General features: G+C 42.8%; 1 protein-coding gene across 4 annotated transcripts in view; it reads right to left on the bottom strand.

The window, feature by feature from the left end:
* Window positions 1-26,014, bottom strand: part of IGF2BP3 (insulin like growth factor 2 mRNA binding protein 3) — a 117,640-nt gene that overhangs the window by 68,934 nt on the left and 22,692 nt on the right. For all 4 annotated transcript variants that reach the window (XM_074150203.1, XM_074150204.1, XM_074150205.1 and 1 more), the window contains exon 3: window positions 23,912-23,960. In XM_074150203.1, coding sequence (XP_074006304.1) covers window positions 23,912-23,960 — 49 coding nt within the window. The remainder of the gene's footprint in view (window positions 1-23,911; window positions 23,961-26,014) is intronic.

Genomic DNA, 26,014 nt, shown 5'->3' with positions numbered 1-26,014 from the left:
TTAATTTGAATTATTTTTCCTAGAAAAAGAGAGCAAATATTTATTTAAAAGGACAACCTGTCTTAATATAAAATGCACCAACTTTTCAGTGACATCTGTTAAAATTGTGTCAAACAGACAAAGTGGCCAACAAGTCAATAGGTTCCTTATAAATCCTGGCTCTGTGTTTCAAATCTAACAGCAGTAAAATATTACACAGTGTTATACCAGTGTTTCAATTTAAAACTTCAGTTAATTCTCCAAATCTTCACTGGAAGTGTTCTGAAAATGGGGTGGGTTTTTTTTTTTTTCTTCAGATAAGCAGAGGGTCTGACAGAAGTTTCACCCAAAACCGTTTACATTTTTTAGATAATGGAAAAGCACTCTGGATTTCAAGACCTGATTATACACACATGAAGAGGCAGGGCTGAGAAAAGCAGACTGGTTTAGAACCTCCCACGAGTCACTGAATTTGGAGTTCCCGTTACTTTAAGCCCAGCCTAAATGCCTATCTTTAGAATTAAGTTCTGCTAATTGGAAGATGTGAAGGCAACAATATTCCTAAAAGACACATTGCTTGAGTGTAGAACCCAGCCTCTATTAATTGTTTTCCCTACAACTCTGTGGATAGACAAGCCTTTGTAGAAGAATGGACAGGTAGTGACACTTCTCTGAAATTTAAATACATTAATTTTTTTTTTGTCAGCGTAACTTAGTTCCTATACTGATGCAAATTTTAGAAGACATACATACTGCTTCTAAGTCCAATACTCTCAGTAAGGTGCCAAATAAAACAGAATGATTTATATCTCTAGTCATAAAAAGAAGCCTCACACTGAAGAACTGGTTTTACAGCAAATATAAGAAGAGATGCAGAGCTTTAACTTTTCTTAAGCTTAATGCCATCTGAACCTTTTCTTCTTGTTTAGATTACTATCAATGTTCAAGGAGAAGAATTTCCCTGCATATAGTGGAATTGGTGAGCCAAGGATCACTGAAACATAAAGGGAAGGAAAACTATATGCGTTTAGTCAGGCAAGCCAACAACCTCACTCACTGAGATGACATGCAAGGAGTTAGAATTATACTGGCTTTTAATCATGACTTCGATACAGTAACAGGATATGATCTACAGATAACATCTGTAGATAACTATCTGCAACAGATAACAAAAATTACCATAATTTTAAGACCAGCCCTTCCTTCAAGTTGTACATTTGCCCATAATTTACTTTCCTGACATCAGCATTTCCCAGTTTGCTGCTACTGCATTAAAGGCAAAGAGAAAGCCAGCAAGGCAGGCAATCACAGTTACACCGTAGGGAACAGTTAAAATATTCCACTGAAAGTAACTCTCAAAATAACTTTCAAAAAAAAAAAAGCCACAAAAATAGCTCTCACACACAACCAAGTTTCATTTTTACTATACTGCTTTTAAGCCATTAATGAGTCATCTCTTAAATCACTAGCTATATTTATAAGGAATTGTTCACACAGTAAACTAGACTTCATAAAATTAAACTGTATACATTTCCAATCCAAGCTTCTTTCCCTCCTTAAACTAGAGCCACACAGGAATCCACTGATTTAAAGGTTATTTTGGGCTTTTTGGTTGTTTGCTTTTTTTATTATTATTATTTGGGGGACAAGGGGGTGGGGAATTTATCAAAAGATTTACTCACTAATGACAATTTTAAAGTGCATTTACCATAGAGGACTTGTTTCACCTCACAGCAAAAACTTAATGTCTCCTACTTACTCAGCCTACACAAGATTTTCCTCTTTACCAGAAGGGCTTTCCACCAAAATAAATGAGACCAAGAGAGATCGTGGTGTAGCAGAAGAACATAAAAAGCAATTAGTGGTGAAGTTTTTGTAGGCTGTGTCATTTCATATTCTTTCCGTGCCTTCATGGGGCAGCAAAGACTTCATTAGAACAAACTCCAAGCAAAGACCAACTCCTGCAATCACTGCCCACTTTGATTAGTCTTAATCTTAGTGGAAGCACAGCAATTTTCACTGATTGCTTGTTTGAGGGACACACGATTTGCGCAATGTTTATTTTGGGCCGTTGCTGAGGGAGGGAGGGAGGGGTGTAGCCAAATGGGCAGTCTCCCAATCCAGATCACACAAAATAACAGCATTCGCACTCTAGGAACATCTCAACCTCAGCCGAACCCAGGGAGCCAGCCTGCCCGCGCCAGGGAAGGTTGTGTGCCTCAAGACCCACCCAGAGGACTCCTGAAAGATGGAAACCACATCTCTACACCCTGGCAAGCCACACCAACTGCAGCACAGCCCCGAGAAAGCAGGGGAGGATGACATGGAGGACTTTTTGTAATGAAGTACATCATAAGTTACAACGTGAGGAGCACAGATACCCCTCAAGTATCGTAGAAGGAGCTATGAAGAGCTGCAAAACACAAAGTGGACTCTTTGTGAGCAACAGGGGATGCTGCCAAGAGTCTCCAACGCACTTTAAGAATGTTTTAAAATTAAAAAAAAAGTAAATGTGTTCCTCACCTAAACCAAGCTAGAAAGCCACAACAACAAATACCATTACTTATGGAGAGTCTTGCATCCACACATAACCCCAGATTCCACTGAAATCACCGAAATACCTCATTGCCCTTTTGCAGGAAGCCCATTAATGAGCAAATGCCCTACTCACTCAAATTACTTTTTGATGATCCCAAACCAGACTCAATGCGGACATCACACCACTTCAGTCCAAGCTGTGTGCACCATAGTATCTGCAGCCTACAGAGCTTCTCACCAAAAGCTGTGACGGGGTGGGCTGCACAACAGAAGACACAGCAGCTACAACAGCAGGGGGGGCAGCAGAAGGGAGCAAAGACCATGTTAATGACCCCCTTAGAACCACAGCCGGAGTCAAGCGGCAGGATTTCCTTCGACAGCATTGCTACATCTGGATCCCTCTCAGAAGGAAATGAAAAGCAACACTTCTGCAAGATATACTGTTAGATACGCCAAAGCCACAAAAGCATGCAAGAGGCAGCTATGAGATGAATTAAATCGCTAAGAGAAATAAAAGGAGAAGAGAAGTTAATACACATTACCACAACAGTTATCTCTGTTCGGGTGATCACCATAACTTGGCAAGAAAAAACACAAGCATCACATAACACTGTTCACTAGAAATTCGTTATGACCAGCTGATGGGTAGTTAAGCAGCAACACACACAGTGAGGCGAGAAAGGCAGTTTTATGAACACAAGGTAAGACAGACCTTGAGAAGCCCAAGCGAGGAAAGTGTTGCTAGTGTGTTTTCTGAACAGACAGGTAATCTGCAAAACTGCAAGAATTTTATTCCAAAAATAGTTTGCAGAGCAATGTAACCCACAATCAGCTCTGTAAGAAGCACTTACAGAATGTAGTGCTGATAATTCCTACCCTCCCAAAATTCAACTGATATTCTTCTAAAACCATAGGACAGTATGACTTTATAGTAATGGATAGGGAATTAGGAGCTGTAAGCTTACTTATAGTCACCTCCCCCTCCATGTTCAATTTTGTAGATTTTTGCATTCTTAATGCACCACAAACAGTTGATGGAGGCTGAGTATTATATAGGTTACAGATTTATTCACAAGGACAGCCTCAACATATCAAGTCTTAATAATTTAGGATCTTGTGTGCAGCTGATACACATGCTGACATTTACTAAAGGTGCAAAGACTCCTGTTCTGCATTAGCACAGAATAAGAAGGTTTTATATTAAGAATACTTCCTTTGACCAGCACCATACAAGACTTACTTGCAGTTCTGGTTATACAGAAAGTATTTTTTTGCACTTAGGAACTTAATTCCAGTTTTTCTTAAAATGAAATAGAAGCAGGAATTTCAGGTTAAATTCACAAAAAGCACCCACAAAGTTGTTGCTAGTGAAGAAGTAGTCTATTAATTCTAAAGTAATGTTTGCAACATTGTCCATAGGTATTTCTTATACCTACAAATGACTACAGTGTTTCTATAACTTTTTAAAGTCATGTTGTAAACAGAACAAGAGACCAAAGAGATCTGAAAAGCTACTTATTTTTGTGGAATGCAGACTCGCAATTATGTAGTTCCAGCTACTAAATCCCCATACTCCCAAACCTGCCCCCAAAACAGTAGGTTTAAGATCCTCCCCCAGCACCAGTATATGCATCTTCAAACACTGCTGGTATGGTAGCAGTCTCTGTATCCTCCAGCTTCCCGCTACCAGCTGATTTGGAAAGCACTACACCTTTGGCATCAGGATGTCGCAAAAACTAGAAAATCCATGCACACAGATCCAAAGCTCTTTAGTTCAAGCTCATAAAACATTTTCCCCATACTAACGTGACTGTACACTGGTCCCCAGCAAACAGGGCGAGGATAAGAGATGCCCTCTGCCCCCACCCCTGCCCTGGTCCTTGATAGAGGTGAGAGCCCTAAGAAAGCTGTGCATCCTACAGATCCCAGGAGGCTCTCCAGCATCCAGGGAATACAGCATAAGGATGTTAACAATGTGGCTGCTGTGATTAGAAAATAGACCTGGGGTAGGGGAGGAGAAGAAAGCAGCTTTCTCCAACAGTGAGTTGAAATGAAAGCAAAATAGGAATTATAGAGCACTCTCATCTGCCAAAAAAGGACAGGACCTCGGCTCACAGGCTAGAAGTTTTATTTTGCCTTCAGGTAAAAGTAAGCCTTCAGGTATGAAGTCTCACCCAATAGTTTGAAAGCCTGGAAGCCACAGTCCAAATTGCCCGCTGAAAAAACAAATTCAAACATGCAACAGGACTGCGTGCATCACCTGCACTTGCTTCTCTAGTAACATCTACATCAGAAAGGTTAGAACACCGATAAGCTAATGGAAGCTTGTTATTTGGCTCACTTTTAGGTCAATTCAGAGAAAGAAACTGAACCGGTGAATAGCAAATACTTTTCAAAGAGGAAGACAGGGGCTTCAAATAAGATAGTAATTCACAGACAAGCACTATTGTTTTGTTTCAGATAACGTTATGAAAATGCTTATTAGCAGGTTTAAAGACAAGCAGAGAAGAGAATTTTTGTTGGTTTTGGTTTGGGAGGGGAGGGGGTTGGTTTTGTTTTTTAAGTTTTCTTCTTCGCAGACAAAATTCGGAATTTGTCTCATGGTAAAATTTTCTTTTGCTGATTTATAGAAATAGCCCTGAACTGTTCATCTGGCATCAGACTAACAGCCTGGGAAGATCTATTTAAAAGCATTTTTTAAACTGTGCATGAGATGTTGGAACTCAACTAGAGGTTCTAATTTTCAATCTTTTTATAATCTACATTTTTCTTTTGCCAAGTTTAAGATGTCAAAAAGAAAAGCGGAACTAATATACAGTATCTATAATTAACTTGTTAATCACAATTTGAATGTGTTGGTATCACTGTCCTGAAACCCATTATTAAAATGATCCCTCACTTGATTATAAACTTACTATTGCCTGAGTGAGACAAAACTCATGAGGAAGTAAAAAGGTACCTTTATTTGCTCCAATTAGATCACAAGAGATAAATACCCTTGAGAAGTATCTCTATTTCAAAATAACTCCAAAAACTTCAAACTCTTCACTTCTACAACTAAAGCATGACCCTAAGGAGCAAGAGTGAACCAAACTGATGTGCTGCAAAAGTCAGTGGGGTTTTTAAAGGGGTTTCCCTACACACACACACCCCCCTCTCTGGCAGAAAAGTCAGCAGTGCCCGCTCTTATATTTCATGCACTAACTCTATCATTACTCACTGAAAATTTCCCATTGAGACTGAAGGCAACTTTTTCTATTACTTGCAAAATGGAAATTTCCTCTCTATCCCAAACCCAACCACCTGAATTTGGTTAAATGCAAGACGACTGGAGAGACCATATTTTCTGCCACAGAGGCACTAGGAAGTAGTCAAAGTGCTGCTGGAACAGTTGTTGATCACTTCTGGTTGCATTTACTTCCACTAAAACGAGAAATCCAAAGGCAAAAGTGTCAAATGCCACTGCAGCTTGAAGATTTGTCACTCCCCTAGTTACAGTGCAGTCTACAATCTGCTCGCTCCCCACACGCAATTTTTTTTTTATTATGTCAGTACAGAAAACAGCATGTAACTTTACTTCTACTCCACCATTTCACACCTCCTTCTCTGAAAGGGGCAAATTCTGTTGAAAGTCAGAAGCGCTACGGTTTTTCTTCATTTATGTGTTTGATCTAGTGGTGTTCACGTTTATTAAAAGTACATTTTAAAAGGCCTTAAAAATACCTGGAGATATGCACAGGTATATCTCCTGTCTGTGCGTGTCTGTGACCACGCTAAGAGGGTGATGCAAGTGCATGTGGAGGCTCTTCTTGGCACAGGGCACCGTGAGGGATGGATTTTCCAAGCAGCAGCAGGGATCTCTGACGGGAGAGCACCCCAGACACTTCTGTGCTCTGCCATCAGAAACCTGTCACCCCTCAGCCCAGGACAACACCACCTGCCTTGCAGAAGCCTGGGGTCAGCTCCAAGCAGCTTTCCATCAGCAGCCTGGCATTGCCAGTGGCAAATTTTCAGGTTTGCCACTACCCCAGCACAGGAAAGCACATATGGCCAGATAGACCTGATGAACTCTCTCCCTAATCTCAAGGCCAGAAGGTCTTTTCTGCATTTGTGATGCTCCCACCAACTACTAAAACAGCCGGTCTCGCTGCAATGAAAATGCAAAAGACACTGTTGTACCTTCTCTGTCAAGCAGAAGACAGACATCCAACAAGATACATATAGTAGGGCAGTGCTTTTAATCCCACAAAGCTCAGAAGCTAATACCAGGCAGGAGGATTGGGAGCAAGGCAGAGCACTCAGCACAGTCCAAGGATACTGGAGGCTAAACAGGCTGATTCTGGCAAGTTAGTGGGAACTGTTGATGTGCAGGTACACATGATATCAGAAAAATCAAGTACTCCTACTATACGAAGAAAACAAGTTGTTCCTATCCTTGCTTTGGAACACACTGCAACTTCCCAAAAGGATGGAGGAGAGAATTGTCCGCCAGCTCAAAATAGCAGAGCACAAAAGGCAGTTGCCTCATACAACCCAGGGAAGCCGCAAGACCACAGTTTGACAAGCTGACACAAAGCATTGCATAGCTTATATCTGTTTTGTAAATAAAACCACACTTCCATGTTGATGCAGGTTAACATATTTCACTAGTCATGTAACGACACCACTTTGAGAGCTCTCCTATCTGTTTCATGGAGACAGAAGCTACTTTCCTAACATACAGCCACACAAAACAATTACCAACATGCATTTCTACAGAGTCCAAAGGCATGACTGGACATTGGCTTAGACCAGAAATCATGTAGCAAAGCAGTGGAAGCACTTGTCTCTAACACTTAGAAACAACACCAGATTTAAGGTTTTTTTCTAGTCTTATCTCCTGAGCTTGCAAAAATTCAGGTGTTCTTCCCATACATTCTGTTGTCCTTCCTCTCTCCTAGATCCCACAATGAATTTCACAGCCAGAGAGCTGCGGACCTCAGAGATCAGAGGGCTGATCAGATGGGTCCATATCCATATCGCCATCCGCATACATTCCTAAAGGCACTCATAGTCCATCACAACTTATTGGAGATCTCACAGTTGGAAAAGTCCCAACCACTAATTTGGCATGAATTCCCTCTGCAGTCCCAGACATAAAGGCTCTTCAAGTCTTCAGTATTGCCCCCACTGCACTGTTTCTTCTACTACATGTTTCAAGAGCATGATGTCACCAGGAACAGATGCCTCCTGGGTATGAAACCCAAATCTACTGATGGATGACAATGCACACCATTTACTAAATGTTAGTAAGAGTCTGATATGAAGGGGAAACCAGAAAGTTTCCTAAAAAAATTCAGTAACTCAAGTACATAACAAGTCAACCCAGTTTGCAATAGTAACCTGAAACAGCAACCATTTGGGGTGCAACAATCATTACCCACAAATCATAAAGTTAGGGATAATAAGCTGATGCCATGCTGCCTGCAAGAGTGCCACAGTCCCACAGAAGTCTCATACTCAAAAAGCAAAAAAAACCAGCCTGTTGGGATGTAAAAAGCATTGCTTCAGTGTAAGCTCACGTGAATGGTGGCTGTGGATTTCTACACATTTAGAGAAAGTTACTTAAAAACACGCCAAGAAATAGAAAGGTGTGCTGAGAAGGCAGCATATGAAAGTTTCCCAGACCAAAAGCCTGCTGAATCTACACAAGGACACTAGCACACACTAACATCAACAGTAGATTTGCAACTCAGACCACATCCAAAAGGGTGACAGCTTCTATACACAGTCAGATGAAGGCAACAGATTTATTTATACATTCGATGCAATGAAGGACTGAGGAATACCTACCTAGAAGCCACTGGCACATCATTATAACCCTCCACTTCAGGGCACGGAGTTGAATTTGACCTCCTGGTTACTGCTCACACTGGGTAACTACAAGTTCAGTAAGGGAACTACGTGAGCAAATAAGTGGAGTGTTGCATGAATAGCTATCTACTCCTCATATAACAACAGCCTAGCTCTATTACTAAGAGCAAGGAAAAAAAAAACCGAACACCCAATAAAAGGTGATCCGAGAAATGTTGATTTGGATCCATTTCTTACTCATGCATTCAATCCCCTATTAGGCTTTACAACAGGGTGGCTGTTTGCAAGGATAGTTTTAATATATCTTCCTTACCCCCCAAGTTAATGGTGGGCTACAGTTTGGGTGATTTCCTGTTTGCATTATAGTCTAAAAAATTCTGCTCATTTGCTCCACTAAAAGACATGTGCTTGGAAGTGGTTTTGATGGCTTTTAGTCACATCCCCCCCCTTTGATTGCCACAGCATCCAAAGTCTGAAAATAAGGGAGCTATTTCAAGTTACATTCCCTTCCTTCCCTGCCCACATGTACTTGGCTACCAATTTGAGACACAGGATCAGAGGGAGCTTCAGGCTTTAGAATAACACGAAAACTTAAAAAAGGAAACACATCAACACAACTTCATCTCCCTTCCCCCTGCAAAGCAGCTTTTGGCTTGGTTGGTGTTCACCTAGATCTTAAAAGAGCTCCTACCTATTCTTCATGCCCTCACTGCTGCTTTCCAACGCCTCAACCCAGCAGCCAGTACCTAACCCACTATGGCGTCCAGACTCTTGGAGCTGCTGGATGAAACGGCAGTACTCAGGTGCAGGTTGTGTTGGCATCTCTTGCCTTCCCCATAAGCCTGTGGCGTTTCCCCTTGCTTGGTACAACAGCTTCACTGCTTGTCTTGCTCAGGTGTCTCCCTCTTTCTGCAGGAGATTCTGCAGCTGAGCTCATGTTGTTCCTTTTCCCCACACATCTAAGAAATAACTCAAGATTTTTCTCTACCACTAGATGAAAGCAAGTAAGAGCTGCTGAGACACGGGTAGGGCCTCAGTCTTGAACGGCCAAGTTCAAGACTGCAACCAAAACAGTCAACGTGGAAGGGGAACAGAGGCGATGAAGCTTGTACAAGCAGCTTTGAAGTAGGTGGCTTGTAGCAGTAGCAGCACCACAGCCTCAGCAGACCTGCTCAGCAGAGAGGTAGCCTGAGAGCCACCTTCTACTTGCCTAGTGAACAAGATAGTAACACCCCACGCGCCTAAGCACAAGCGTGAAGAGAGGTGTGCTGACTGCCATTGCCTTATAGAATCCACCGGGCTGGAACTAGCCAGCCCCTTGGAAATAAGCACATTTCATTTCCCTCCCTCCACACAAGAGCCAGTTGCATAAAGTTAGGTCAACATGTGGTGAGCATATGATTCAAATGTAACATTTCCTGGCAACCAGCAGCAAGCCCAGAGGATCTGCACTACTGATAATGTCAATTTTTCCCATGGCTGTCAAAAAACGAAGAGTCTGCTGAACTCTTGAGACATAAGCAGCAAACCTCATCCCACTGATTAGCTTTCCACCAGTTTCACTGCAGCTTTTCATTTTTTCAATAAAAAAAAAAAAGACATACACAGAGGTCTCCAACAGCAACTACCTTCATAAAGTGAAATAACCTAAAATGAATGACATAACTGTGTGCAGATTTGGTCCCTTAGCTCCAAATCACTTAGCAGAATTTCCAAGAATAGGACAAAAATAATCAAAGGACGGGGAACAACTTCCACACAAAAACAACTAAGCAGGCTATGGCTCTTCAGCCTGGAAAAGAAATGGCTGAGGAATACAGGTCCTTAAAATAATAAGGAAAGTAGAGAGTGAGAAAAAAAGGTCATGGAGCTACTACTATTCACTGCTCCCTCCAACACAGGAGCTGGGAGGCAGGTGGAGGTTCAAAGCACATGAGACAGTTCTTCCTGCAACACACCCTAAAACCATGCAACTCCTCACTGCAGTACATTGTGGATGCTTGGAGTTTGCATTGGTTCAAGAACATGTTCGTAGAAACTCTAGATGAATCTCTCAAACACAAGGGCACCATTTCTGGGTCAGTAGGTTTCACGGCTGCAAAACACTGAAGGCCAGGAGACTGCTCTGGCGAGCTATCACTGTATCTTTGCCCTTATTCTTCTACCCCTCCCAAGGCACGGCAAAGGCAGGATACGGGACTATACAAAAACCTTTCTTCTGACCCAATGTTATGGGTTTATGTTCTTTATGCACAAACTAAGTGGATTAAGAAAAGAATCATTGATGCCACTTGAACTTAACATTTTTCTATTCCTTTGGCTACCATGAACAAGAGCTCATGACATTTCTTCTATTATTGCCTGAGGAACAACTCATTTATGCATTTCCTTCAGTTGTTTTGTTTGGTTGGTTGGTTTTTTCCAAATTATACAACTACTAAGTCTGAAGAGACAATCCCTGCTAATGACATCTTCTTTCAAGGCAGGTAACTGAAATTAGTTAGAAATTAGAAAGTCTCCAAGAGCAGGAGAAGTAACTAGTTTCTTAATTGCATTAATTTTACCCAAAGGGCACCTTTGTTTATGAAAGCATGTAGCTTTACCAGCAACTTCATACATGCCAACAGAAAGGGTACTAACATCTAACTTCATCAGGAATTTTTGGGTTGCCCCCTCAGCATCTAAAAACCAGCACCTTCCACAGAGGATCCAACACCAGTAAGAACGACTGGCTCCTCATTTCACAGAGAAAAACTGAAGTGAGCAAGATCTAAGATATCAAGGCAGCATGAATAATTAGGAGAGACTAAGTTTACATGCAAAACACAGAAAAGCTACGTCAATAGCTTTGACAGGGATAAGAGTACATTTTTCTTATCAAAAGAAGCATATTCTTTCATAGGTCAAAAACATACTTTGTGACTTTCATTACAACTTGCTAAGTTGAGGTTGCATTCAAAACGGAAGGAGTTTTCAGAAGCTACAATTTTCACCCAGTAGTCCCAACAGTTTGGGGATTTTTATGCTACTGGAGTACCAGTGAGACACAAGATCGTGCAATGACACGTGCAATGAAGCAAGCAGTGCGTTGGTGCTGCTTATTTCACCTCCGAGCTGTCTCACTTAAGGGTGATTTGAACAATGGGTTATTTTATCATTGTGTTTGCGGAAATTTAGCCAGCAGTGGCAATGCAGCCTAAGTTCTCTCTGCAGAGATGCAATACCATCCCCAGCCGTGTTTCGCCTCCTATGAGTGCAGGTGACATACTTGCAGGGTATGCAAGTATCCAGTTTTATTTCCAGTAATAATGCCATCATGAACAACTGTTGGGCTCAGAGGACAGTACTCTATCTGGCCACACGCTACCTGAAGGCCAGTAACAAGTGGTTTGTCCCAGGGCCTGTCCTGCTTAACACCTTTGTCAATGACCTGGAGGAGGTGTTGCAGCACATCCTCCTCAAATCTGGGGACAGAGGGCAGGGCTGCCACCCAGAGAGACCTAGGCAGGGTAGAGGAATGGGCCAACACCAACTTGACGAAATTTAACAAGGACAGATGTAAAGTCCTGCACCAGGAAAGGAACAATTCCCTACACATTGGTACAGGCTAAGGACTGCTCAGTTGGAGAGCAGCTCTGCTGAGAAGACCGTATGTGGTGTTGGTGGACAGCAAGCTGAACATGAGCTACATCTGTGTCCTGGCAGCAAAGAAGGTCAACAACTACCTGGGCTGTATCAACAGGGGCACAGGCAGTGGGCAGAGGAAAGTTAACAAATGCTGAATAAAAGGGGATAATCAATCACATGTAGATACTGCATCCAGTTTTGAGACCTCCAGTACAAGAAGGACATTGGGAACCTCGAACAAGTTCAGTGAAGGGCCACCAAGATGGTTGGGGGCTGGAGTACCTCTCCAGTTCGGAGGCACTGAGGGAGCTGGGCTTGTGAAGTCCAAGAATAGACATCTTTGAGGGGAGCATAGCAGCATCTTACCCCAGAATTCACAGAGAAGATAGAACCAGACTCTTCCCAGAGGCACAGGGTGGGAGGACAAGAGGCAACAGGCTTAAGCTGACACAACAGACATCTTCACTAGGTATAAGGAAAAGAATTCTTACTACTAAAATAATTAATCCTTAGAACTGGTCACTCAAAGAGATCACACAAATTGCATTCACAGATGTTTCCAAAGCTGGAGAAAACCCTAAGCAATGTGGTTTAAATGCAATACAGACCTTGCTTTGAGAAGCAAGTTGGACTGTACACCTCCTGAGATCCCTTCCAACCTGAACAGTTTTGTAATTCTATGACAGGATGTGTCACAACACTACATAAAGAGGTTGCACCACGACTAAAGTGAGTCCTTAAGTAAAAATTACAGCTATGGGTGTGAGACTAGCAACTGAGCCCTTCGCAGACTTTCTAGAATTCCAAGTAAGAAGTAAGATTTGGTGGCTGGTTTCCCAAAAAATGTTTTGAATCAAGCAAGCTTAATGTCTTTTAAGATTTCTCAAGCTTTGGAGTCACTGTTAGTGACAGGGTAAACAAGTAACCATATTATTCTAGGCTTGTGAGCAAAATGTTGTTTTAACAGTGCCAAGCAACCCCATGGTGAAAATGTCAAAGTTCTTGCACACTAATAGCTGTTTTAAGTATTTCTGAAAAGTTAAGGGATCACAGGTTGTGCCTTCCTTTATCCTAGGAGATCAAAAACTAGTCCTGAAAAGATAATTTCTCATCTCAGTCACAGGACAATGGAACAAATTTAGATGGGGGAAAGTTTGGATCAAACAGGTGCACTGAATTTATTTCTTTTAAACCCTTCACTTAGCTATTTTTTCTCCCATTGAATATTGGAAGGAAACTAAGATATAGGCCCATAAATGCTGTCTCCAAAGCCATAAAGCTTCTGCATATCTTCATTGAAATGGCCACATCTAACATCTAAAACTCACTGCTTTTCTGTAGTTTGACATTAATGTCTATTGCAGCCAAAAGCAGCTCATATTCCAACACAGATCTGGACAACTCACTGAATCACAAAGATGTGTGACTCAGATATAACAACAGATTAAAAGTCCCAGGTCCAAGTGGCTGCTTCCCTCTACTCCTTGTCCTGCCCCCTCCACAGCCGGGTTAGCCAACAGCTCACAACACAAGTCACTGCAGCTTACTACTCGGCAGATTCACAGAAGCCAGCAGTTATTCCAACTTGCTCAATATTCTGGCCAAAAAGCAGTGGCACATCAACACCTTCTTCAGAAGTTGCTCAGCCAACATTCCTGCCTCTGCGACACGAGTCAAAGTGGTTGCCTGACCAACCACTCAACATCACGAGCCCAAAATCATAGAATCATAGAATCATAGAATGGCTAGAGTTGGAAAGGACCTTAAAGATCATCTAGTTCCAACCCCCCTGCCATGGGCAGGGACACCTCTCACTAGAGCAGGTTGCTTAAAGCCCCATCCAGCCTGGCCTTGAACACTTCCAGGGATGGGGCATCCACAACTTCCCTGGGCAACCTGTTCCAGTGCCTCACCACCCTCACTGTAAAGAATTTCTTCCTTATATCTAATCTAAATCTCTTCTCTTCCAATTTAAAACCATTGCCCCTTGTCCTGTCACCACTCTTCCTGACAAAGAGTCCCTCTTCAGCTCTTCTGTAGGCTCCCTTCAGGTACTGATAGGCTGTTATAAGGTCTCCCCGGAGCCTTCTCTTCTCCAGGCTGAACAACCCCAGCTCTCTCAGTCTGTCTTCATAGGAGAGGTGCTCCATCCCTCTGATCATCCTCGTGGCCCTCCGCTGGACCCGTTCCAACAGGTCCATGTCCTTTCTGTGTTGAGGACTCCAAAGCTGGACACAGTACTCCAGGAGGGGTCTCACGAGCGCAGAGTAGAGGGGCAGAATCACCTCGCGAGACCTGCTGGCCACACTTCTCCTGATGCAGCCCAGGACACGGTTGGCTCTCTGGGCTGCCAGTGCACACTGCCTGCTCATGTTGAGCTTCTCATCCATAAGCACTCCCAAGTCCTTCTCCTCGGGGCTGCTCTCCAGCCATTCTCCACCCAACTTGTATTTGTGCCTGGGGTTGCCACGTCCCAGGTGCAGGACCCTGCACTTGGCTTGGTTGAACTTCATGCAATTTGCACGAGCCCACCTCTCCAGCCTGTCTAGGTCCCTCTGGATGGCATCCCTTCCCTCCAGCGTGTCAACTGCGCCACCGAGCTTGGTGTCATCAGCAAACTTGCTGAGGGTGCACTCTATCCCACTGTCCATGTCACCGACAAAGATGTTAAACAGTACTGGTCCCAGTACCGACCCCTGCGGAACACCACTCGTTACTGGCCGCCACCTGGACATTGAGCCATTGATTGTAACCCTTTGGATGCGGCCATCCAGCCAGTTCCCTATCCACCGAGTGGTCCATCCATCGAATCCATGAGTTTCCAATTTTGAGACCAGGATGTCGTGCGGGACAGTGTCAAATGCTTTGCATAAGTCCAGGTAAATGACGTCAGTCGCTCTGCCCTTGTCTACCAAGTCTGTGGCAGTATTGTAAAAGGCCACCAAATTTGTCAGGCACGATTTGCCCTTGGTGAAGCCATGTTGGCTGTTTCCAATCACTTCTTTATTCTCCATGTGCCTTAGCAAGGATTTCAGGAGGATCTGCTCCATGATCTTGCCAGGCACAGAGGTGAGACTGACCGGCCTGTAGTTTCCCGGGTCTTCTTTGTTTCCTTTTTTGAATATTGGAGTTATGTCCCCTTTTTTCCAGTCAGTGGGAACTTCACCAGACTGCCACGATTTCTCAAATATGATGGAGAGGGGCTTAGCAACTTCGTCCGCCAGTTCTCTCAGGACCCGTGGATGGATTTCATCAGGTCCCATGGACTTATGCACCTTCAGGTTCTTTAAGAGGTCTCGAACCTCGTCTTCTTGTACTGTGGGTGCTTCTTCATTCCCAGAGCCCCTGTTCTTGCCGTCCGTGACTTGGGCAGTGTGGTTAGGGCCCTTGCCAGTGAAGACTGAGGCAAAGAAGTCATTCAGTAGCTCAGCCTTATCCACATCCTGGGTGACCAGGTCTCCCGTTTCCTTCCGGAGGGGACCCACAGCTTCCCTCGTCTTATTTTTATCCCTGATATATCTATAGAAGTTCTTCTTGTTATTTTTCACATCCCTGGCTAGATTTAGTTCTGCCTGGGCTTTCGCTTGCCTGATCAGGTTTCTGGTGACTCGGACAGCTTCTCTGTATTCTTCCCAGTCTACCTTTCCCTGCTTCCACCCTCTATAGGCCTCCTTTTTGGTCCTGAGTTTGTCCAGCAGTTCCTTGTTCATCCACGCCGGCCTACTGGCTATTTTGCCCGATTTCTTCTTTTTTGGGATGCACCTCTCCTGAGCTTGGAGGAGGCAATCCTTAAATACCACCCAGCTTTTTTGGGCCCCTCTCCCTTCCAGTTCTTTTTCCCACGCTACCTTACCAATCAGATCTGTCAGGAGATCAAAGTCTGCTCTTTTGAAGTCCAGGGTAGCCAGCTTGCTGCGCACCCTCCTTGCTGCCTTATGAATCTTGAATTCTATCATCTCATGGTCACTGCAGCCGAGGCTACCCTTGAACTTGACATTCCCGACCAGCCCCTCCTTGTTGGTGAGGACAAGGTCCAGCACTGCTCCTTTCCTCGTTGGTTCCTCTATTATTTGCAGAAGAAAGTTGTCGTCTGCAGAAGAAAGTTGTCGTCAAGTCATAGAGTCAAATGTCATGTCGTCAAATCATAGAGTCATAGAATGGTTTGGAAGGAACCTTAAAGCCCATCCACTGCCACCCCCCGCCATGGGCCAGGACACCTCCCACTAGACCAGGCTGCTCAAAGCCCCATCCAGCCTGGCCTTGAACACCTCCAGGGATGGGGCATCCACAACTTCTCTGGGCAACCTGTTCCAGTGTCTCACCACCCTCACAGTAAAGAGCTCTTCCTAATATCTAAATCTAAATCTACCCTCTCTCTTTGTTTAAAACCATTATCCCCCTTCCTATCGCTCTACTCCCTGATAAAGAGTCCCTCCCCATCTCTCCTGTAGGCCACCTTTAGTTACTGGAAGGCTGCTATAACAGCCTTCCACTGTAAAATCTTCCACTTCCTAGTCTTTCAACTTACCACCTTGGCCATCCGGAGGAAGAGTGAGTTTCACATCTCTAGACTGTGTCCATCAAGCCAGCTGTGATCTGGTGAGTCTTCTGATTTCTTTAAAACGGAGTACTAGCATTCTTGTGGTCAGAAGGCCACCTTTCATGTTTTCTAGGTGCTTAGCACAACAGAGCCATGACCTCACCTCTAACTTCTCTATTCCTTACTTAAACTACTGCAATACAAATTTTCTAAAGAAAAAAGATGTGTTGACTAACATAACACTATTTTTCTAAGCCTTCTCCTTATTTTTAAGTAAAAAATGCTGTAGTCCAATTCTCAAATAAAATTACTTTTCCCATTAGATTTTCTCCTTGTTTACAACAACTGCAAGATGGTTATCAGCACCCCTGTAGCCTACATGTTCGTATGAATAAATCATTCCAAGTGAGAAATATGCTTATTGCATGTTTGCCCAAGGACCTTCACTCCCACACTCTGTATTTTAAACACCTGCAAAAGGTGTTTATTACCTCACATATACCTGTAAGTATCACCCAGTATAATTAAGCCAGGCAATTAAAATCCCCAACATAAGGCAATATGTTGTCTTAAGTACAAAATTGGGTGGTCTGCCACAGATGTGGTCACTTTCCTATATCAGATTGCCTCACCTGCTGCTAAGCCCAGCAAGACAATGGGAAATAACATGCAGCTCAGGAAAAATAGTGAATTCAGAGTGTGGAGCCCAAGTCAGAGAGCAGAAAGATCATCCTCTCTCTTCCCTTTGGCAGGAGAGGAACAAAGACAGCGCCCATGCTCCCCTGGGTATAGATCCAAGACCAGGAGAAGGCAGTGCTGTCCAGGGGCTCTGCATTGCCCCAGGAGCTGCTCTACCTTCTCTCCTGTAGTTAGGAATCAAAATAAGCAGGTGATCAACATTCAGCCTTTGTTTGAAGTGCATAATTCTTGATAAATCTCTCCAGTTTCTCATTATAACAGAATTAACAGTCTATGTGTAGGGGGGAACTCTCTTCAGAAAGCTTTTTACACCGTCCCCTAGAACAGACTCCTAAGGAAAACACAGCCAACACTACAACAGCAGGCGAGAAGCTGACCCTGTCATCACTGCCAGGTAGCAGTCATTACCAGCCTTCTGTCAAACTAGAGAGCTCTATTTCATAGGGTTTGCAGGGACCACCACATCTAGTGTTGTATCAGATTTGTATTTATTAAATCTGAAGACAGCACAAGGCTGAAACGGAGTGCAAACATACCAGAGGACAAGATAAGAGCTCAAAGTGATCTTAAACTACAGGAACTACTCTGGAGAAGCCTCGTAGGACACTCCCCTGGTGAGAGATTTAAGAACAATCCATTGTCTAGAAATAAGAGTCCTGAGAAGAGATTGAAAGAACTTAAACTCTCTCCTTAACCCTCCCTAAACATTGTAGGTCTTCAGCTATGTAAAAGACTGCCACAGAGAGCAGACTAATGCGTTCTCCGTTCTCCTGTCGGGTAGGGCTAGTAGTAACTGGTGAGAAGTACATTTTAGTGCCTGATGTTGCACACTGAGGAGGAAACAGAAACAAAGATCCCTACCAGAGATTCCCACACCTAGCAGGCAGCAGCAGATAATTTGTGCGTGCTTAGTATTCTGCTAGCATTTTTATAGCTACACATTATTTTTATAGCATTACATTAAGTTAGGATTCTTGGAGGAGGCTTGAGGTGAAAGATCATATTTCAATACCTTTTAAACCTCTTTACTGTTGATTCATCTTTCTTCTAGAATTCTTTTCATCATAGATCAGCTCATTCCTGCACCTCCCCTTTACATCTTGCTTTATGAGAAATATTTGCGTTATATAATCCTAATTTATTCTTAATTGCAATGGTTTAATGTTTTTCTTTTCCTTTCTTAAAGCTCACGAATTCCCCACCTGTCCTCTTCATATCCTTAGTATTCTAGAATAACCTGCTTCATAAGCAGACACCATTCAGCAAGACTAGTTTTCACACTGCATCTCTAGATTAAAAGAAAATAAATTAAAAAAAAAAACAAACAACCCACTGCACACAGTTTAGCTGTTTTAATCAAAGCAGTGACACAAGCTGCTACAGATCCTCAGGACAAACAGTTATGTGCACTGTAAGAAGATTTACTAACATTTACTCACAATCAGAATCAGTCTCAATTCCTTGAAAGAAACTGAAAGTTGTCTTACAAAACATACAGATGGGTGGAGATGGCTCAAACCTTTCTTGCATTGACAGAAATCTCAATGCAGAACTTGCACTCACATTGCAACTCTGAATCAGAGTTCAGAAATCCTTTTGCATTACTACTTCTGCTTGGAGAATCTAAAACATCACAGGTCTCGGCATAACCATGAGACTTCATTTTTCACTTCCATGAAAAAGTGAGGAAAAGCAAACCCTGTTTAGTAACATCCTTTTGCCTTTGGACGAGCTAAATTAGACCTCCATTCCCACACATTTCTGTCCCCAAAAGCAACCTCCAAGTCTCACAACAGAGCTAGGAATACACATTCACAATGTTTTTCTTGCTTCTCTGCTCACTCAACAGGTTCACACTCCACAGGCTGGGCTTTTAGTCTACCTTTTTTGTTACCAAGTTCATCAACACTGTATCTGTTTATCTGTTCCATACAAACCGATAAGGAAATAAGCCCACAGAAGATAAGTGGGAACTCTTCAACAGCTACCTTCCTGCTGAGCCAGCAAGTGCTGATTCTGGCACCATCTGTGTCCTGAAAGTCTGTTCTCTAGAGCTTTATTCACCAAACATGGAAAAAATATTTGGAAAGAAAATCTCTGAAGCATCTTCTACACTAAGGAAACTGGTTTTAAAAGAAAAAAAGGGAAAAAAAAAAAGGTGACATTTCACATAACGGTTCCATCTCGGAAGGACTCTATTTGGATCCCCATCATGTTGAAAGAAACAAACTCTAGGTTTGAAATCACCACACCTAGACGTCTTTCTAGAAGAAACACTCACAAGCCAAGTGAGAGATTACTTGCGGTTACAAATTAGGAGTCAAAACAGTACATTACTCTTTCCTGAGCTGCAGTCTGTTATAGAGACCTACCTACTTCTCTGCAGAGGCCATAGAGCCAGGGTGCTTATTTCCAATAAGAAAGAGAGGAGACTGGTCTGTGTGGAGAATGGGAAAAGGTGGTGTGCCAAATCCTTCACTTATCATGATTCTTAGGATCAGTGTGGACTTTGTATTTGATAAGGAGAGGAAAGGGGGGGCAGAAACTATACCCACCTACTAGAAGTGAAAAAGGTGGAGTAATTGTTTGAGGGTTTGTTTCACCAACACACTTCCACAACAAGTGAAACTGATTTATTTAAAAAAATTAAAATCTGGTCATGCACATATCCTTCAAATTACTGAATTGATCCAATAACCTCCGTATGCAATTTATATGCAAGCAGAATAAAAGGAGGAAGATGCATTCCAGAAGTAACGATGCTTTTATGGAACATGGGCACTGATCCAGAGTCCTCAAACCCAGACAGTCCAGTGAGGGAAGGGGGAAAAATGCAGATGAATAGAGAACATGGTCCTGGATAAGCCCCCACCACTTCTGACTCTGATCTCAGTCTGAAGCAAGTCCTAAATTTCCTTAGTTCAGGCAGAGATGCTGCCTTCCCTCCACCTTCAGTTTCTCTTAGCTGGGCAAGGAGTACAAGAGTACCCAACCCACAGACACAGAAACCTGTAGAACCTTGCCAAAAATCTTTGTGAAGTTCAAATTAGTTACCAGGCAAGTTTTGCACAAACTTAACCTTGAATGCCTTGGAATACATTAGACTTTTATCATTTACAGCTGCACTTCAAGAGTGAGTTCTTCAGGATAGCAACCTTGTGGGTTTGTTTCAACGTAGTAACCCAGCATATTATAGCAGGTCATAATCTGCCTTTCTTCTACCACTTAGCCCTGAATATGATCTAGAAGGGTTATCTTACCTTTTTTACTTATACCATGGTGATCTGATAAGTACACAGTGAACTCTTACATTACCCAGGGGAAACAGCTACAAGTCTAATCGCTATGGCTGGTTGTAACAGTCAGGAACTTCAACCTATCTGAAGGAGAAAACCAGTCGGAACATTTTTCCCCAAAAAGGCAGCCAGAAAAGCAAACAGTTAATCTGAATTTGTGTACTCCGTTTATGAAAAATCTTATCAATAAATGTTTATTACTCTGTGGCCTTTTATACCCACTGTTAGTTTCCCAGTCTATATGGAATAGCTACAGGTCAAGTATCTTACCTCACATTAGTCTTCAGAACACCCAGGTTTCTTCCAAGGGGAAGTCAAGGTTTCCTTGAAACCAAAGTTTATCGTTTTCTCTTTTCCGTGCTACTAAAGGCACTAGATTCCACTAAATAGATGCACAATCCTCTTAGAAAGGTAAGAAAGTACACCAGTGAAACAATTGCCAGGTTTTCACAGGAAACTCATTTACTCCAGCATTTCATTAATCTGAAGAGCTAGCTCCCATCCGCCTAGAGAAAAAAGCTCCTGTATCGACAATGGGGCACCTTTCTCCGCTGACGTATGGCAAAACATTCTCAATTCAGATTATTCCCTGAACGTTTTTCTGGTTTTGAAAACCAGGAGGCAATACTATTCTCTGAGGTGCTCAGGAGTGGGAGCTACTACCAAACTCTCTTACACTCACTCTACAAACACTCTGGCTACGTTCCTGTGGGACCAGCATCCCTACCGCTCCTCCAGTCTTGCTTTCTCCAAACCCAACGAGCTGCATTTGAGAACATTATGGATGCCTTCCTTATTATAAGAGGTTTTATGGGTGATTTGTTATAAGCCAAGGATCACCTCTATTGGGTGTGGGTGCGCGCAGAGACCCTCGCTGGGTCCCAGCCCCACGTGGCCCAGGACTTACAGGTACCACTGTGCGACACACTGGCAACAACAGCCACAAAGCATCAAACTAGAGGCATGCACACTGACTGCTGGGGGCACACCTGTAGGCTTCCCCTGTAAAATGCTGCTTTTCTATAAAGAACAAAATTAAGACGACAATTATTTCTACAGAACTTAAGAAAATACTTTTGCAAAGAGTGACAAGGTAGCCTTCCTAATGATGGTTATACTAGGAACAAAAGTTTTCATCCTTTTTTCTGTTCCTTTTCACATATCTCTATGTCACCGTAAAAACAAAGGTGTTGCAGGGTGGTGTGTTTTGTATTTCAAATACCAAAGGTACACGAGGGCTGATGAACTGAACTAACCTAAAGACCTCTTTCATCAGTTGTTTTTTGGTTTGGTTTTAAGGATTTCACACCCATTAGAAGTCAGTCTTGATTCAAGCAATTAACAAAGGAGTGATGAGGCAAGCAGATTGCCACAGAGAGACTATAAGAAACAATTTAAGTAAAATTGCTCCAGCTGCCACACAAACACACACACCATCCCCTCAGAAAACATCATGCAAGAGCACTGCTTCTAGAAGCAGCCCTCTCTCTATGTATGAACTTTTACTCTCCCCACAAAGCAACTGGTGGCAAGAAAGACTTATTTTAAAAGAGGAATCATCCAAAACTTTCTTACAGAGCTCAACAGAAGATTTTGCAAGGTCTTTTAGCACTAGAAAAAAAAGATAACAGGGCCCAAGGTAAGCTTGACATAAGACAATTCACTGATTAATTTAATCACCAGTTGCTGTATTTCATCATCAGCTAAGAGTATACAAAACTTACCTGATTAGTGAAGAAGTGACAGGCCACCAACACTTACAAAGAAAAGCTTTAGGAAGTTTGTGGAGAAACCATACTTGGCAAGCAACCCCGACATTGCAAGAGAATGCAAAAGTATTGTAGAAACTATTTTGGGGCCTTATCCCTCCAAATTCTGTGCCCAGACAAAGGGTCAGGTCTGTACAAGCAACTTCAGGATGTCTACGCAAGGTTGAGATTATGTTAATAGGGATAATTTTAACTTTTCCTCGGGAACTTTAGAAGTCGAGTGCTTTAAAAAGGTGTGGCAGAGGGAACATCTGTCTGAGACCAGGTGTCACCACAGAAACTGCAACAAGGGAGAGGGAGAGGGAAATCATTTTAAAAAAAAATCAGGAAGCAGATGGGAAACAGGGTAGGTACCTGTAACACACAAGTAGGAATAGCTACATACATGTAAGGAGGGACAAGCAGGTAGAAGCCTGTTGCTGTACTCTGCTCAACAGTGCTTACATCTGTGTTTATTCACATTTTTCTGAATCTTATGCCTCTGCTCTGATACTCACTATTCCTACACAAAATCCTCAGGAAATTTTCTACCACAAAAATAAGTTAATCCTCAAATCAGCCACACCCTCAACCATTTCTCTTACTGCTCTTCCCAAAAGCTTGACAAAAAAAAAAAAGCAGCTATGAATTTGAAATAAAAGCTAACAGGTGGATACCGTTCCACTGAGGGGAGGCACAAGGTTTGGGAAGTTCAGAGGAAACACTTGTATGGGCAGCACACACCAGAAGGACAGGCTGAAGCAATGAGAAGGTGGTGTGTGCCGATACCTTACAGAAACCCTGTGGTTGACAGCCTGGGTTGGACGGAGCAATGCCTCTGTTCTCCAAGGCTAGGGAGCCATCAGGCAGAGCAAACAGAGAAGTAGCTGCAGACAGAAAGTCAGATGAAGGCGACAGACCAAACTTGCTCAGAGAACATCTCTAGTGGAGCTTCACCCTCAAGCCCTCCACCCTCCAATCTCCCTCAGGCAGAAGGATGACTTACCACCAATAAAACGTGAAAACAACATTTTAAACACATACAAGGTAGTAAACAGATCCGTTCTCACAGTAGCCCATCTACTGCAGAAGTTATAACACTACTTGTGGAGTGTAAACAGCAAGTATACAATATATCAGTGAGAGCCAATAACCGCAGTAGCATGAGTGAACAATCTGCCATAATGCCGTTATAGAGGAGCAAGGGGGAGGGGAGGGGGGGGGGGAAATCAAAGGAAAAGGATCAGCATTAAATTTCTGCTTTTGTAAAGGTTTCAGCGAAGTATTTAAATATGAACTTGTATTAAGTTTACTGAACTCACACACCAGCAAGGTCCAAAACGTACAAGCTTTCAGTCAAAGAGAGTGACTGCATCAGGAAGTCAGCATTCACCAAAGAATCCATTTCAACATTTTTTATGGTTAACTCGGAGAGCAGAAATGAAGGCAGTTATCTGAATTGCTTAGAAGGCTCTATTGTTCCCTCTTCCAAAGGATTTTTCCCCAGAACAGAATGGGTGGTGTGTGCAAAGCAAGTGAAAGGTGGGGGAAGGGGAAAATTCTTGTGGATAAAGAGAGAAACAGAAACACAGTTTTAAGCACAGATATCAAATTTTAAAGTGACTTCCTACCTCCCACTGCAAGTGAGGCGGGATATTTCTGATCTGAAGCTTCCGACTCCTGCAGATAAATTAAAGAAAATAGGTTTTAAAAAAAAAAAACAAACACAGAAAGAAAACATTATTGCAAGATAGACTATACATAGCAGTATCCATATTTAAGCATCTGTCATAATAAGAGGGGCAAAACCAAATACACAACTCAAAAAAACCCAGCAGATCGCTGGGGGGGAATGTCAGGTCAAAACCATTTCAAGTCCAAAGAGCTGTTACAGAAATACTTGTTACACATTTGACAGCTGTTACATTTCATGAAGTCTCCACTTTTCTTGAAGACTATTTCTATCTCAGCTTTAAGGCCTTCAGTATCTAACTCTCTCTGTTATAAATGGGTCTGATAATCCCATGTATTTGTTCTGGGTTCCCCTCCACACACTTTAAGAATTTGTTATTTTTATTTTTTTAATTCACCAAGAAGGTATTTCAGGATTCTACATCTCTTCAAGGAAGAGAATACAAGTTTGAATAAATATTTTTGCTTTGATATTAAGCTTTTAATTCGCCGAACAATAGACTATATTCTAACATTTATATGGCTGACAATCTCCATCTCTGATCGGGAGGAAGGGGTAAGAATCAGTAAATTCATTGTATTTGCACCCCAAATTTACATCAGTTTTCGCTTATCTAGTAAACAAAACATTCACTTTGAAGTGCTCCAGCAAAGCCTGGCAGTGTGCTGGCTGCCTTCACAGCCAAGTCCTTTGTCTCCTCCCTTCCCCCAAAGTGAGAGAACAAATGAATGCCAGAGATGCCACAAAACCCTTGGGATTTACAAGAATGTGTAGATTAACACAATTTCGGCTGGGCTCAGGTAGGACACGCTGGTTGGGACAGTCTGGCTGGCCTGGGAAGATCTGGGGAAGGACAACACAGGGCGGTCTAACTCGGAGGGTCTCAACCGCATTTTGGTTCACCAAAGCAGCTAAAATAAGCGTCTCATGTTTGAACAAACAGTTTTACTTAGTGTTTTAATTGCTCAATTCTGACCTCTCACAGAAAAGCCCTTCACATTTTGAAGACTTTTTATAACAGAATAGAAGTTGGTTAAACTTACACAGGCCATGAAAATCTTGCGACAAAACAAGTTTTAGAGATGTTCCCATCTAGATATAAAATCTAAAGCTCTCCTTTTCCCCCTCAGATCCTTTTAAAATACACTCTTCTCCTCAACACCGCCACCACCCACCCACACAGGCCTGCAGTGAATGTTTTACATCTTGAAACGCTCTTCTCAACAGGCTTTGTCTGGGGTCCAGCCAGAGCTTGCAGCTCGGAGCCACCTTGTCCAAACTTCTCCTCATGCAGAGGTGACACCCCCAACACCACAGTAACCATGAGATCAAGGGACAAACCTGCTTTACTCCAGAAAAGATGAACAGGTCTCGCGCAGCATTTCTCAGCTGTTTTCACTCCCTCTCAAGCAAGTAAGAGCCAAATTTCAGCATTTGATCGTATAAATAGGCAAGGAAGGGAGAACGAAAACCCAAACCGCACACATCCCCCTTTAAGCTTTCATTTCCAATAAAGCAAAGAAAGAGTCAGGAGCTGCTTGACTGTAACAGGGAAGGGGGAAATTTTCCTTGAAGTCCGCAAAGGTTTCCTGAAGCTGTAGTCACAGCTAGCGATGCCGCTACAAAACCAGTCACCCTAAAGTAGTGATACACTGCTCTGAAATACCAAAATAATCTCACACAGCAACCTGAAGCTCGGAAGTTAGATCCTAAAGCAGAGCATAAAAAGGGGGTGTTCATTCAATATTAAAAACACTGGGAAATTTTAATGCAGAAAAATCCCAAACCACAAAATTGGCAGTCCATACGCTATTCAATGCGCTTCAAACTGTGTCGTGCCATTAGTCTCTCACACTTGTAGATTCAAACTAAAAATTCGTGAGAGTTTGGTAGCAAGGAGCGCCACTTGCAGAAGGATCTGAGCAAACAAGAGCCCAGGGAGCACACCAACAACAGGTCTCACCCCAGCTCCACAGCCAGCCGGGCAACAAGTGTTCACACTGAGTGGCGAACATCCACTGGTGAGAAGGAGAAAAGGAAA

This window comes from Numenius arquata, chromosome 7, assembly GCF_964106895.1.
Source record: "Numenius arquata chromosome 7, bNumArq3.hap1.1, whole genome shotgun sequence".
Lineage (NCBI taxonomy): Eukaryota > Metazoa > Chordata > Aves > Charadriiformes > Scolopacidae > Numenius > Numenius arquata.
Note: the sequence above shows the minus strand (reverse complement) of the source record. Positions and strands in the feature narration are given on the sequence as shown.